This window comes from Rhodofomes roseus (genome assembly GCF_022264815.1).
Source record: "Rhodofomes roseus strain CIRM-BRFM 1785 chromosome Unknown C8Q71scaffold_4, whole genome shotgun sequence".
NCBI lineage: Eukaryota > Fungi > Basidiomycota > Agaricomycetes > Polyporales > Fomitopsidaceae > Rhodofomes > Rhodofomes roseus.
In genome coordinates, this window is record NW_025952960.1 from 894,637 (window position 1) to 909,317 (window position 14,681).

General features: G+C 54.8%; 5 protein-coding genes across 5 annotated transcripts; 4 read left to right on the forward strand and 1 right to left on the reverse strand.

The window, feature by feature from the left end:
• Positions 1 to 318: 318 nt before the first annotated feature.
• Positions 319 to 1,459, reverse strand: C8Q71DRAFT_741444 (uncharacterized protein; the record flags this gene model as incomplete). The annotated part of the gene is made up of 3 exons (XM_047922815.1): positions 1,162 to 1,459; positions 617 to 1,081; positions 319 to 547 (listed from the first exon to the last, which is right to left on the reverse strand). Coding segments are annotated over exons 1-2 (352 nt in total), but the record flags the coding sequence as incomplete, so codon positions are not given.
• A 1,005-nt stretch (positions 1,460 to 2,464) lies between these two features.
• Positions 2,465 to 3,917, forward strand: C8Q71DRAFT_741453 (uncharacterized protein). Its single transcript, XM_047922816.1, has 6 exons — positions 2,465 to 2,744; positions 2,800 to 3,409; positions 3,462 to 3,521; positions 3,573 to 3,729; positions 3,783 to 3,797; positions 3,841 to 3,917. Exons 1-4 carry the CDS (start codon positions 2,707 to 2,709, stop codon positions 3,720 to 3,722), a joined length of 858 nt encoding a protein of 285 aa, XP_047782282.1. The 5' UTR covers positions 2,465 to 2,706; the 3' UTR covers positions 3,723 to 3,729; positions 3,783 to 3,797; positions 3,841 to 3,917.
• Positions 3,918 to 7,785: 3,868 nt separating this feature from the next.
• Positions 7,786 to 9,955, forward strand: C8Q71DRAFT_701308 (cytochrome P450; the record flags this gene model as incomplete). Its single annotated transcript, XM_047920182.1, has 10 exons — positions 7,786 to 7,924; positions 7,984 to 8,081; positions 8,133 to 8,224; positions 8,281 to 8,598; positions 8,662 to 8,912; positions 8,969 to 9,035; positions 9,094 to 9,294; positions 9,362 to 9,625; positions 9,687 to 9,748; positions 9,804 to 9,955. 10 exons carry the CDS (start codon positions 7,786 to 7,788, stop codon positions 9,953 to 9,955), a joined length of 1,644 nt encoding a protein of 547 aa, XP_047782283.1.
• A 775-nt stretch (positions 9,956 to 10,730) lies between these two features.
• Positions 10,731 to 12,001, forward strand: C8Q71DRAFT_904874 (Alpha/Beta hydrolase protein). Its single transcript, XM_047928871.1, has 4 exons — positions 10,731 to 10,861; positions 10,929 to 11,026; positions 11,085 to 11,248; positions 11,315 to 12,001. The coding sequence occupies exons 1-4, from the start codon at positions 10,807 to 10,809 to the stop codon at positions 11,931 to 11,933; spliced, it is 936 nt and encodes a 311-aa protein (XP_047782284.1). The 5' UTR covers positions 10,731 to 10,806; the 3' UTR covers positions 11,934 to 12,001.
• Positions 12,002 to 13,306: 1,305 nt separating this feature from the next.
• Positions 13,307 to 14,477, forward strand: C8Q71DRAFT_701462 (Alpha/Beta hydrolase protein; the record flags this gene model as incomplete). The annotated part of the gene is made up of 2 exons (XM_047920190.1): positions 13,307 to 14,108; positions 14,164 to 14,477. The coding sequence occupies 2 exons, from the start codon at positions 13,307 to 13,309 to the stop codon at positions 14,475 to 14,477; spliced, it is 1,116 nt and encodes a 371-aa protein (XP_047782285.1).
• Between the last annotated feature and the right edge of the window lie 204 nt (positions 14,478 to 14,681).

Below are 14,681 nucleotides of genomic sequence, written 5' to 3' on the forward strand. Positions count from 1 at the left end.
TCACGACGCGTTGACCGACCACACATGTGAGAGACCCAGCGGAATGCATGAGCGCAAGCAATCCGTGTCAAACAGGTTTGAGACGTTTTGGGGAGGTGCTCTATACTCGGTCGCATCGCACCGTACGTACTAAGATACGCAGCTAAGAGTCAGTATTACAGTCTCGAGTGGAGAGTGAAGACTTCACGGATGAGCAACCATATGAGAGCATGTCTGTGATGACGACCTGCTCCTCATGGACGCGACGTTGAGTGTGTCCAGCTGCTTCGAGCTTCTGTAACGACCAGCGTAAATGAAGCCCTGTAAGCGTAAGTAGAGCCGGGGATCATGAATAATAGCATATCTCTCTGTATACGACATGCCTGAGCGACGCAAACAAGGGAGCGAACCTGTGACGGATGCAATAAAGAAAGTTTGAACGCAAGACGATGCCGCTCGCCATCTGTCCCACTCTCTTGTTGTGGCCAGAGCGCGCATGCGAGAGATGCTGCGACTGCGTCAAGCACAGTGTGTACGAGTGTGCGTGTCTGAGCACCTTCACAATCGCCTGTGTGAAAGATTGAGGCCCTCGAGACGTTCAGCGTGCAGAGAAACACAATATAAGATCGCGCCATACATTGTAGGATTATTTGGCGTAAGCTCGTCTGGAAGACAAGTCTTCATCGACGTGGAATCGCCTTGACGCGGTCTCGAAGTCGGTGAGCGACGCGCTATCACGCTTTGGGGTATATGTCGTAGCAGAGCTACAGCATCTAACTCAAGGCTGTTAACGCACGGCGCGGAGGATAATTTGAGTACAGCGTTAGGTACGGCATCTGTGGAGAGCGAGGAGCTTCAAGCACTACAAGAACTGAACAGACATGATGACATGCATACATGAATGGCCAAAGATGTGGAACCACCCTATAATGCGCTGCGAGGCTGTGAATACTCGTGTGCCTCGTCTCTTTGGGCACCAGGCAGCCATCTGACAGGTCGGAGCAGCATGCAAATACCCAGGAGAAGTAGGTACTGTGAAGCAGACGAATATGGAACATCAAGACGTGAAGAAAAAAGAATGAAGTAGCCGGGGCCCGATGTTCTGGATCTCAGACAGAAAGCGTGCAGTGTCGGTCGCCATCAACCGGAGCAGCTACGAAGCAAGATTCAAGTACAACGCACCTCGCAAGATCGCCCAACCGTCCCTCATTGGCAACGTATACACATGTATGCCACTTCTTCCAGTTCCACTTCTAAGATAAGGTCGGACGGCGTGCCGGGTAAGATAGCAGGGAGCAGTACGCGTCGGAGACGGATTCCGATCATGACGCTCACGAGACAGTGGGTAGCATGACAATCTTCTGCAGGTAGAAAATCCTTGGAGACGGAATCTTGACGGTATCAGTGATTCTTCAAAGACCGCTTTTGACTGCCGACGACCATGGACGCGCTCAGTACAGGCTCAGGCAGGGCTCAGGACGTGCAGAGCAAGGAAAGCGCTGACTCTGAGGCGCTGGACCTCGAATGAGCGCTGAAGATCACATCGCTACTGAACCGGGGGCGCGTACCAGTGAGCGTTTACCAAACTGTCTTTGCTTCCGCCTTAGAACGTCACTCACCCTATACACCAAGCCCGCCTTACGTGGAGGGAATGGCCAGCTTCATGAAGTTGTTTCTTTCGCCGACTCGCTGCGTTCCCCTAGGTACATGATTACAGCCTGGGTGAGGGCGAAGGTGAGGCCAGCGAATCGTCGTCAGCAGCAGCGCGGAGCTGATGGTACGTACACCTCTTCATTATGTATCAACTAGCATCGGTTTGATGTGTCTTCACTTTCGGGCAGCACTGCATAAGCCCACGTTGGTCAGGGATCGGCTGGCCGATACGTCCGGCGCTGTGAAGGATCTCACTGAATATGTACGACATCGACTCTCCCAAGCCAGATACTCACTGTATATCTGTAAGTGTTGCTGTAATGCTCTAGTTCATGCACGTTCGGGCGACACAGCTGAGATTGCGAAGAGGTTGAGCTCATCCACGTCTGACACCAGTGCTCGTCTATGAACGTCGGATGTTGCGGTTGAGCCATTCCCTGCGCAGGTGATGCAGGGTGGAAAGGTGAGCGACGATATTGATGTGTTGCAATGAATTCTGATTGCTCGGGGGAAGGTGGTGGGCGGAGGCAACCCGCAAAACGAACGACCGTGTCCTCCCAATTAGGAAACGGGTTGACAGCCCTTTCACAAACCTCTGTTATTCACAAACGTGATCTTGTTGAATGCAAACCTTAAACGCGTTGAATGCGCCAAATAACACGCAAACAACGCGCCCCGCGGTATAAATACGGGTGCCCGCCGCGGGCTATAAAGCCAGCTGCCCCGCCCTCCCTCTCCCCACCAGCAGTCCGTCGCACCTCGCCTCTCGACTTCACTCTCAGAGTCTCACTCTTATTCGTTACTCTCCAGCATGCGCTTCTTCAACCTGCTCGTGGACGTCGGTGTCGGCGTCGGCACCCTCCTCAGCAGCTACTGTCCCGAGGACGGCATCGCCCCTACCTCCAAGCCTCCCGTTGTCATTGACAAGGCCTGCATCGCGTGGGGCAAGACCGTCGATGCAGCATTCAACCCCGTCGGGTACGTCGCGCTGTTCCTCATTGCACTCACCTCGCATATCCTGATGTCTCATTCATCAGACTCGCGTTCCTGGGCATCAAGGACGGTTCGTTCAACATGGGTTGGGATGGCGTTTTAATTGGGAAATGGCGAGGGTGCGTACACACTTCTATCCGTACCGTGCCTTGGCCTGACCCGCTTGGCGCACAGCGGTCACCTCGCCATCTTGGACGACGACATGTCGCCCGACGTCTCCTTCGTCAACGGCACGACCAACAGCGACATTGATATTCTTGATACCGGGGGTACGCCTGACCCCGGAGCGCCAACCTCAACGGCGCGGACTTCGGACGTAAACACCGGCACCAAGGATATCAAGCCCGCACCCTGCATCATCTGTTCTTCTCTCCGCGATGCACCCACCGCCACCGTCGACCGCCAGGCGACCATGGTCGCAGCCGACCTGGAGGCCGAGTACAAGACGGTGCCTCTCGTGGACCCCGAGTCGGTCGAGGTGGACTCGCCCCCGACCGAAGCGGAGAAGCTGATCGCGCTCTTCTACGCGTTCACCATCCCTTTCTGGACTGTCTTTATCTGGCTCAAGATCGACACGAAGCGGCGCGCTCTCATCGACGACTTCGCCGCCTCGGTCGCTCGCCGCTGCGCAGACTGGGTCGCTGTTTGCATCACCGCGATCCTCCGACCCATTCGCAACGCCCTCGTCTACTTCGCCCCGTTCGCGAAGATCATGAATGGCCTGACCATCCCGTGGGACTCGAACGGGAAGGTCTTCATTACGACGAAACACGGCAAGTGGATGGTACGTCCTCCTGACTCTCATCCCGCTCGCCGATGCTGACATGTATTGGTAGTCTCTGGCTGTCCTCTCGTCATCCGAGTACGTTCTGGTAGAGGGCTCGCCCGACGACGAGGTATGTCTCCTTCACTCACCTACTGTCACTGCGATACTGATTGCCTCATAGGAGCCTGAACCTGAGCCTGCCGAGGCCGAGGAAGCAGGGCCTGCACGGCGCATCTCCACCTCTGGCGCCCGTGACAGCCGCCGGGGCCAGAAGAAGGCCAAGAAGGATGCGAAGGCAAAGGCAAAGGCCAAAGCAAAGGGCTGGGCGTGAGGTTCAGGTATGTCCCTCCGCATCTGGTACTGCCTTCGGCCTCTTATCGTCCGTGCATAGCTCAGCCCCGCCCCGTCACTTTCCTCCTCAGCCTATCCGTATCGATGTTCGGTCTCGCCTCGTCCCCTGTAGCGTTACGGTTTCCATCCTCTCGGTTTCTCATCTACTTACTTCTCTTTCTTGTACTATACTGGGATCTCGGTGGCCGGCGAACCTCAGAGCACCGATGCCCCCGTGTGTTCTTGAGGTTCGTCGATCATCGGGGCGGGTCAGGCGAGCGGAGGGGCATTCCGCGAGTCTGGCTTGTAATCCCTTCCCCTTCCCCCTTCTTCTCTTTTCTCTATCTTGGTCTCGCATTCGTTTCGGTGTCTCCTTCATATCGTCTCTGGGGTTCGGTTTTGCGTAGCGGTTCGGACATATGTCTTGTATTTGTTGGACTTTGGGACTTGAGTATGTATCGGGCTAATGTAGTCTCCACTGTAACGGAGGTCGATTTGTAGCATGGTCACGTATTTATACGATATCTATTTGATTCCGATCCCTTTTCGAGCTCATCCTGTATGATAACAATCCGTCTACGTTGTCGCTTGACGAAGTTCTACAATACTCAAGCTATGTCGGCTGAATGTATACGACAGTGCGCATTTGTCGAACTGCCTGTCGTTCAACAGTACACGATTGTAGACTGTGCTCACATCCGCGCGTCCGACTCGATGGCGGCGCTTGAGCGACCATTCCGATGCTCTTTCCTCGTACGGGTGAATCACGCTTCGAGTCTATCGTCTGTACCGAGGAGTAGACTGGACAGTCATCGGAGCTCTGCGAAAGGCCTCGCGAGGGATGCTCCCAGTCAGATGCCTTGCATGGGGATCCTGCTGTCGGGGACAGCATTCAGTGCCTTCGGAGCGTGCAGCCCGGACCCACAGTGCATGCCTATGACCACTTGTATCGTCGCGATGCCATAACGGTCACAAGTCGAAACGACTTGCGGATAGTCTGGAACATTCGATTTGGCGCAGTGACCTAGTGTTCCCTTAGCCCGTGCAGCGCTCATCAGCGAAGTGGGAGCGGCGGCGACTGAGCAATTTCGATGGTCAGGAGAGAAAGAAGGCTCCGAGCGAAACAGATCCGTCCGAGGCGAGGCAGACAGGCAGCGGGATCGCCCAAGGATCGCCTGGCAAATCAGACATGCCTTCAGTATGTTATATGTAGATCAGATGGAACGCACTTTTGGGAGATATGAGTTGTGTTTACCGCCAAGGCAGTTCTTTTCGAAGAAGTGCGGCTGGCTTAAGAAGCGCTTGGGAGAAGTCTACGTCACCGTGCGAGCTCCGGTAATGACGGGTCGTAAGACACGAGTTACTGCGGAAGTTGGTGTGTATCCTTGCTTCTTCCGCAGCGAGGTCCGTCGACGCGACGACAGAAGCACACGCTTGCCGGGGATAACTTTTGGATAACTCAAGCGTAGACATGAGGAGACCCACCGGTTGTAACGACTCAGATCAAGACACGCAGTTCCTGCCAAGACGCCGTGATACGAGGTTGGAGTATTGACAGCGTGTCGCGTTTTTGTAGGCTGTGGTACACCTGTCAGGGTAGAGCAGGCTCGAGAATGATATGGGAGTCATCGGCTCAGTACTAAGGAAGGGGACCACTGATTGCTCAGCACGCGAGTCCATATCATTCCCCAGCACCCAGGTCTCCTGCGAGGAAAAGAAGCATCGGGTTCACCTTACACCTGTAACTTCGGACTGGCATAGAGAACTCCGAGCCGAGTGCAGCTTTCCATCTCCTACAAATGAGAGGCCGACGGCAGATGGAACAGCACATCCAGAAGTCTGAAAACGAGTGTCAGTGAAACACTATCGCCGACCGGAAGCTTACTGTGGGGCATGGCGCTACAGCGAATAAGGCCGGCATCTCTCGAAAGCCTCGAGGCGGCCGAGCGGACGCGCATTCCAAGGTTTGTAGTAGCCATACACTTCCGATGGGAGATACCTCGGCGAGAGATGCGAATTACTAATGTAATCCACTGACTGATGGTCGGCGACTGCGGTGCATCGACTAGTCGCTCCGTTAGCTCTCCTCCTAGTCGAAGTGCAGAAAGTGTTTTCCAGACGTACCAACGACGCTCAGGCGGTATCGACCGACGACAAGTAGGGGTGAAGTCGTCATGATTGTGAACGATAGTCTGCCTCCCTGCGCAATGATCAAGAGAGTATATCAGTGCACTGGTCATTGAAACATGGAGCACAAGCAACAGGGAGACTAGAAAAGTGGGGCGGGCGAATCGACCCAACGCCGGGCAGGCGTTGACAACAATCAAGAGGTGTCTGACGGAGTGCAAGTTCGACTTGAAGGCGCATAATGACTCTGCGGGGGACCTGGCGTCATGGTACCCTCCAAGGAAGCTTTCCTTTTCGTACGATTGTAACAGCTCTGAGCGCCTCCGTGTCTGCATTGCCTACGTAGGACGCGAAGGCACGGATCACCCGGTGTCGCGCTGTCGGTCAATGCTGCTGCAACATGACTTCGTCACACCTTCGCTCCCTCGGCGAACTCGACCGGCTGACAGGTTGCTGTGGGAAGAAGAATTTGAAGGAGTCGGACACTACACCCTGGGCCGATGCAATGTGGATTTGCAGAACGGGGAGCGGCAGTGAGACTTCGTGAGTGACGCATGCTCCCTATTCTGGGTGGAGACTCACTGCAGCATGTGCCACCATGTACCACCTGCGACTGTATTCATGAGGTAAGTCAGCACGTACAATCCCCGAGTGACTCGGCGAATCGAATCTGCGCGCCGGCAGTGCATGTCGCATGTAGTCCGAGATCCGCACACTGGGAGGATCCGAACGATGCTGTACCGTGTCAATTCTTTGATTTGGTTCGCAACTAAGAATGGCCATCCAGCCTGCTGGTTGCCCGGCCCGAAGACAACAGGTACATGATACAAATGCGAATCGCGGGTGATTCGGAACTGACAGGAATGGGGGAATGGGTAACCAAAGGCTCCAGCTGAGTTGGTGTGGTGTTGGTCGGTGGCATGATCAGTTGCAACCGGTCGTCGTGCTTCGTACTTGAGAATGGTTTCGTCATGCTGCGATCGCACTCTGACCACAGCACTCTGCCTTGTTAATAGATAGAAGGATGGTATATCGCGATGACTGTATACCTTGACTCATAGCGTATGCATCGGACGTAGCATACAGTGCCGCTATGACTGTACATAGTAGTTGACCACATCGGTGATGATACGACGTACGTTGGTACCCGGGGCATCGTCATGTTTCTAGTTTCTATGAACATCTGCGTAGAACTTGCTATAGCAGTCACTGAGTGGTAGAGGGGATACAACCCGGTCCAGAGCTGGCATTTGGCTGACATCGGCGCGCAGCGTCACGCCGGGTTCGGTAGCCAGGTACAGGTGATACTATGTAGCGACCGGTAGCGATTGGGAAAGCGCAGATCTGCCACCATGCCGGTCTATGCCCGTCTAGGTCATGGCCGAGTCTCTCCGATTCGGGCAAGATGTTTCTGCGCAACGCGATCTCATCGGCCTCGTCCGCTGGCAGAAGTCATCTCCTACAGTCAGCCTACATACCTCGGAACAGACCATGGATAACTCTGAGTTGTGGTCGTACGCAACGTTGGCGTGGCTGCGATGCGACAAGTAGCAACTGCGGTACGCGGCGTAGTCAGTGTTGCCAGTGGGTACAACATTGACTGCCAGTTGGGTGAGCTGGCCGTTCTGGCCTTAATCAAGCGGGTTTCCCAGGGATACTGATCGCTGGATCTTGCGCAGATTCTCGCCTATCCCTGCTATATCATTGGACGGCATGAGAGGTTAGTCCGAGCCGAAGCAATGGTAATATGGGGACCAAGCTCGCCGTGATCGTACGAAATTGACCTACAAGATGCGAATTTGGTAGCCGTGATCCCCTCTCAGACTCCCGCCTTCAGCAGCAAGGTATATATACCTCAGACTGACGTTACGCTCCCTATCAACTGCCCTGCCACTTGTCGACTATTGTCCTTCGTTCGTTCTACCTATCATTGACAGATGGGCATTCTTCTCAGTGTCTTGCGCGTCATCGCGCTTCTTGGTACGGCATATGTGCTTCTCAAGGTATTGCAGAACTATTTGGGCCGTTCGCCCTTGGATAACATCCCTGGTCCGCCTTCGGGGCACTGGATGAAAGGTATGGACAAGTTATGCTTCGTTACGAGATGACCCTCAACTTGACGCGCAACACAACAGGTAACCTGGGACAGATATTCGACCGCGCAGGCTGGGACTTTAATCACAATCTGGGTCTGAAGTATGGTCCCGTCGTGAAACTGTATGGACAGTTCGGGGTATGACTTCTGGATTACACTCAGACCGACTACATCTAATCACGAGTATAGACTAGGCAACTCTTCGTATTCGATCCTGCTGCTCTGTCCAGCATCATTGTCAAGGATCAATATGTATACGAGGAAGCCCCCGAGTTCCTTGCGTACGTCCTATGCCCCACTACAGCGCATGCTTGGTCTCATACGCTCATTGCTCTAGCTCGATACACTGCATGCTGGGTGACGGACTACTCGCAACGCTCGGCGAGCGCCACCGCAAGCAACGCCGGCTCCTGAATCCCGTCTTCTCCATCGCGCACATGCGGCACATGGTCCCCATCTTCTACAACATCACTTCTAAGCTCCAGCGAGCCATCGGCGCTCGGGTCAAGAACGGTCAGGAGGAGATCGACATCCTCGACTGGATGGGCCGCACAGCGCTCGAGCTTGTCGGGCAGGCCGGCCTGGGATGGTCCTTCGACCCGCTCGAAGAAGATACCGTAGACCATAACCTCGGCACTGCCGTCAAGGGCGTGGTGTGAGTTTTCAGATTTGCACACGAGTCGGTACTCGTCTGACTATGAACCCGTCTGACATGCAGCCCGACCCTCTTCCCTCTCCGTCTTATCCGTCCTCTCCTTCCTATCGTGATGAAGCTCGGATCTCCAGCCCTCCAGCATAAGTTGGTCGACCTCATCCCGAACAAGCACGTCAGGCGGGCGAAGCAGATCTCCGATGAGATCCAGAAACACTCGCGTCACATCTATGAGGAGAAGAAGCGGGCAATGCGTGAGGGTGATGAGGCCGTCATGCATCAAATCGGCGAGGGCAAGGACATCATGAGCAAGCTCAGTAAGTAACCGCGCCGTAGGTTCCGAGAGTGCGGACTTGCTGACAGTTCGCTGCAGTGCAGGCGAACATGAGTGCGTCCGAGGAGGATAAGTTGCCTGAGGATGAGCTGCTCGGCCAGATGGCGTATGTATTACCGCTGCCTTCTGCTGCGTCCGTCTGCTGACCCGTCCGTTTGCTACAGTACCTTCATTTTCGCCGGTATGGACACAACTTCCAATGCGCTTGCGCGCACGCTCGACCTTCTCTCCACGCATCCGGACGTCCAGAACAAGATGCGTGCGGAAGTCCTCGAGGCAATCCGCGAGCATGGCGACGACATCCCGTACGACGTCCTCGTCGAGCTGCCCTACATGGATGCTGTCTGCCGCGAGACCCTCCGTCTGTACGTCCCACCCTCCCTCGCCGCGTGTCGTCATGTGTAGCGCGGACTAACCGATGCACTCGTGCAGGTACGCTCCCGTCCCGCACCTGATCCGCAAGACGCGCAAGGACATCGTCATGCCCCTTTCGGCGCCGATCCGCGGCGTAAACGGTGCGCTGATCAATGAGATCCCCGTGCCCGAGGGTACGGTCGTCCACATCGGCATCCTCGCGTCGAACCGCAACCCCGAGTTGTGGGGGCCCGATGCGGCCGAGTGGAAGCCCGAGCGCTGGCTGAACCCGCTGCCCGAGGTCGTCAAGGAGGCACACATCCCCGGCGTTTACTCGCATCTGTAAGCGTCCCGTTTGCTGTCCTCGGCGAGCATTGACTGATGCGATCTATGCGTATGTTAGTATGACTTTCTTGGGAGGTGGACGCGCTTGCATTGGCTTCAAGTTCTCGCAGCTCGAGATGAGTAAGTCGCCACCGCCCGCGCTGTGCGCGCGTCCAGACGCTGACTGTCATTGCAGAAATTGTTTTTGCTGTCCTCCTTTCCAAGTTCACCTTCGCGCCGTCTGGGAAGGAGATCTTCTGGAACGTCGGGGGCATCCAGTACCCGACTGTGGGTGTGAGCTCATCAAGGCCGGAGATGCCGATGAAGGTCGGGTTCGTGAAGGCATGAGACATAGTCTTGGAGGGGCATTTTCGTCGCATTGTTGTTTATCGAGGATCTATACCTTCGGAAGTATCGTGACACTCTTATGTGCCGCCCCGCTTTCGTTCACGCATACTTTGTGAGTGTCATGATTGAGTGACTATGCGTACGCTGCTTTGCAGTCAGTGGTGCGAGGTGCCTCTCAGCGGAGTCTAATGCTACCAGATCATCCCGGACGGCGAAGACGAAGACCTGCTCGGCTCAATCAGTATGCCTGAAAACTTTGACGTTACGAAACCAACCTCATGCCTGCTACCTCCGCGATCCTTTGCAGCAAGCATGACGCGCTTCACCAATGCTCATTCGGCGTTTATGACCGTCATGAGCGCTTGGTTTCCCAGCCAATCCAGGCGGTCGAAGGTGAGTGAACACTCTTCTTCCATTCATCGAAGCCTTTCTCGATCCCGATCGTCATCAATCATAAGGGATGCGTACATCTCGACAAGACGACCCAACCTACGTGAGATAATGCGACGTTGTTGGAGGGTGTTCACTTACCCCATGGGGTATAAGACCTCAGTTCCGCGACGTGGCCGGAGCGCGTTCAAGACAAGTTCAAGATTAATGACAGTAGGACAGGACTACTGCCTCAGTCCGCAGCGTTTGGTACGTACACGAGTGACATTGGGTGAGATGATACGGTATGCGCAAACCGGACATCACGCACTAGGGTCCGGCGCGCTATATGTTAGTGATAGCTTATATACTGAGGGGGAAACCAGCTGTCTTCATCACGCAGCGTCCAAAGCCTCACAGAGATTCCTTCTTTGCTATCGACCGAACAACCTTAGGACAGCCCGCACAAGCATTGTATAAGCATGGACGTCATTGCAAACTTAACAGACACGGATGTCCCACTCATCATCGGACCGAGTAGGTTGTTTGTTGATGTCTACCGCAACGTTTGCTGATTAGTTGGTCTCTGCTCACCGATATGCAGCGACAGGTGCCTTCATGCCTGGCCTCGAGAAGCACAGAGCGGAGATCGAGAGCATTCAGGTGAAGACATTCAAGTATGGATCCACAGATAGACACATGGTATGTTGCTCTTACTCGCATTGTGGACCAAAGTTCACACCTAAGCCATGTTCCGCAGCTAGATGTGTACTATCCTCCGGAAGATACCATCCCTGCAAGTGGAAAGACTCGTGTGCTCCATTTCTTCTATGGGGGCGGGTTCGTCAGCGGTGCGCGGAAGCTTCCTGCGCCATACGACCTTGGATGCTACGCTAGCACAGGAGCTTACTTCGCAAAGCGGGGGTGAGTAGGTCTTTTATGACCTTTCTAGCTTGAAAGTCAGCGGCTGATTTCCATCTATAATCCCAGGATCCTCACCGTCATCGCTGACTACCGACTTGTGCCTCATGTGAAGTACCCGCAGCCCATTGAGGACGTCAGGGACTCCATCAGCTGGGTAGTCGCCAACGGCACCGAGATCGTAGGCGACACCGGCATACAAGCCGACTTCGACAACGTGTTCCTTCTGGGACACTCCGCCGGGACGGTCTACATCTCCACCCTTCTCTTTCATCCCACGCTGTTGACACCCGAACTCCGTTCGCACATCCGCGGCGTCATTCTGAAGAGCGGGATTTTCAGGTTCCCGCGGGACGAGAGTGTCGGCGCCGGGAATCCGCTACTCCAGCTCTACGGCGGGTGGGACGAAGTCGAGGCGAACATGCCGATCACGTTGCTGAATCAGGCCTCCGGGGAGCTCCTGACGAAATTTCCGAAAGTCCTGATGTTTGCAGGCGAGAGGGAGCCGGACGGCTTCTTCCCGTCGAACGAGGAGTTCAAGGAGACTTTGGAGACAAAGTTGGGAAAGCAGGTCAAGCTCATCGTCATGAAGGGCCATAATCACGCTAGTCCGCACTGGGCCTTATGGAGCGGAGCAGGTGAAGAGTGGGCGGAAAAGGTCGTGAGGTGGATTCATTATAGGGCTTAACCCGACCGAGACGTCGTTTGTAAGATGAGCTAGATCTCAGTCAATCTTATGTACTTGAACATGGTGAAGCACAAATGAATCTACACGAGCACAATGCGTAGTGGACAGCAACATATATGCAGGGTTTCGACGGAGCTGTACCACGTCCATGATCGGGAGGACATTAACGTTTGAACCTCCGTAGTAGATGCAGACATATGATCGATCTGCTAGCGTGCCACGGAGATATGGGCAAGCCTTCAATAGTACACGCGCACGGAGGCGACAGTCAGCGCAAACATGAATGCCCACAAAGCAGGTTCTACATATATTTAATTACTACTATTACATGGCTGCTTCGCTTCGCTCTGCCTGGCCGGTAGGACTTGCTTGAAGCTTGCTCAGAGGTTGTTTGTACGGTTTTCTCATGTTCGTACAAGTAACCTCTAGCCCTACCGGCCAGGCAGATCACTATGATCGTTATCACTCCTCGGGGTGGCATGACCATCTTGAGCCTCTTCCTTCAGATCGCTGGCCCAACGACTCTTCAAAATTGGCGTATCTTGCGGTGCACGAACCGAGTCATAAGGGGCTTCAATCCCATCGGTGGGGGCGACGTCGAAGACACTGCACGATGTTGCGCCGGAATGCGCTAGATCTAGAGCTTGGAGATCAATAGAGGGTAGCTCAAGAAGCAAAGACGAGGATAAGTTAGAGTCGTCCGCTGTCGCTGTTTACAGCTTGGTGACCTCGCGGTTCGTGTCCTGGGCCGTGCTTCATTTTGTCACCAGAGGAACTTCGGTCACTGCTAGTGGCACTTCAGTTGATCGCGCTGTTTGCGTCACAGGCTGACCATTGCAGGAGGGACATCCAAGGGACATCTGCGGTGGACGAAGGCACGACAGAAGCCAGCAGTTTCTTATAAACTGCCGGTAAGGACGCGTGCTGGCAGTGGTACTACTTACATATCGACGTCAATGTTCCATCACGTGCACGACAAACGCGACTTCGCAGCGTGTGCAGTTTGACTGCGGGCGGCTTAATGGACCGCCTCCTCCTCCTCCTCCGTTTGGACGCCGGGGCTATGTACATTGTAAGTACCCGCGAGGTCTAGCCTGCCCTTCTAAGCTTCAGCTCTCGCCGCCGTATCGGAGGCCTTTCTGAATCTCAAGAATCATCCAGTGCGTTTGCATTGCAAGGATCTTGGACACCCACCGCTGGGCTCCCGGAATCATCCCTAATACGACCGCCGCCCTCCAAAGAGGTCGTATTTGTGGTCTGCCTACGGGAGACTAGGAATCATCAGGTGAGTTAGTGATATACCCTTCGCGCCACACTGCTGCGACGACCAGATGGCAGAATCAGGGGTACCGTACTTACTACTACCGGTAGTCATGGGCTCGCTATTTCGATCGCTCTTCGCGGCGGAAGAGGAGCTCACTCCAACCCAGAAGCTCATGTATGCTTCAGAGAAGCTGAACAACTTTCGCCTCATCTCACGGCTTTGCGCTACACGGTCTTCCTATACCCTGACGGCAAACGATTTGGCACCCGCCGACCTCTATGTCGTCCTCGCCGACTTGGGCGAATTCGCACAGATCGCGTCTAACATACCCGAGACGCAGTATGTGTTCGACAACAAGGACATGCTTCTGCAGCGCAAGTACCCCTTTGAGGGGTTCGAGGCACTGCGGGACGCCGAACTGTTGTCTGCATTCAAGGGCACGGTTGCCGCCGCGCCTGTTATCACGGTATATCGTCCTGGGACCAAGCAGCTTGTCGTCGGCTTCGGAGGTACGACGAACATAATGCAAACACTATACGACATATATCCAGTTAGGCGACGCCTCCCCTATGGGAACGGATGCGTGCATTCTGGCTTCTACGCCATGTATAAAGGATGCAGAGACCAAGTGATCGATGCCGTCAGGCAGGCCTTCGACGGGCATGACGTCCAAGAGCTGGCGATCGTGGGACACAGCATGGGAGGTGCCCTGAGCTATCTTTTCGCCGTCGACGTCCTTGCGGGGCAATGTCCGCTTCCAGCTGGGACACCGGTGACGGTGGCTACTTATGGGTGCCCCAGGCTCGGAGACGCCGCACTATCTCAGTTTTGGCGGCAATTCGTCGCACAGTACCAAGCCGCAAACGGCGAAGCTTCTGTGAAAGACTTTTCCGTGAAAGGTCTGAATGATGGTGAGTGTACTGCGCAGCATCCTGTTGCTTCGATCCGTACTGACAAGTGTAACAGGCGTGCCATCTCTCCCGCCTGTCAGCTGGGGCTACAGGCACATCGCATGCACACCATTTTACTTCTATCACGGCCGACTGTTCCATATTCCGGCAGCGGAAGCTGAACACGGCGTCTTCACTGTCGAGAAGGACGCGTTGGACCAGACACGCATACCAGACCACCCGCGGGGAGGGCACAATTACTACAACGGAAGGGACACGGAGAAGGTCGTGCGGCGAGCGTACTGGCTAGACCGCATGATTTCGGAGCAAAGCAGCGGGTGGCAGGAGAAGTACCTCGCAAAGATTGCCGAATTAGAGCAGGTGAAGTAGCGCAGCATTGATAGTGGTCGCAAGGGACGGATGTCGGTTATACCAGTGTCACAGTCAAGTCCGGCAGTTCTGGTGGACAAGATCTGCGCAACGCAACGGCAGTACAGAGTGTAGCTGTAGCAGGATGTAACATACACGTAGATTGCATACATATCAAGCCCCGGAAAGTCAGCAGACTGTCATACTTAACTTTGAAGTTTGGAC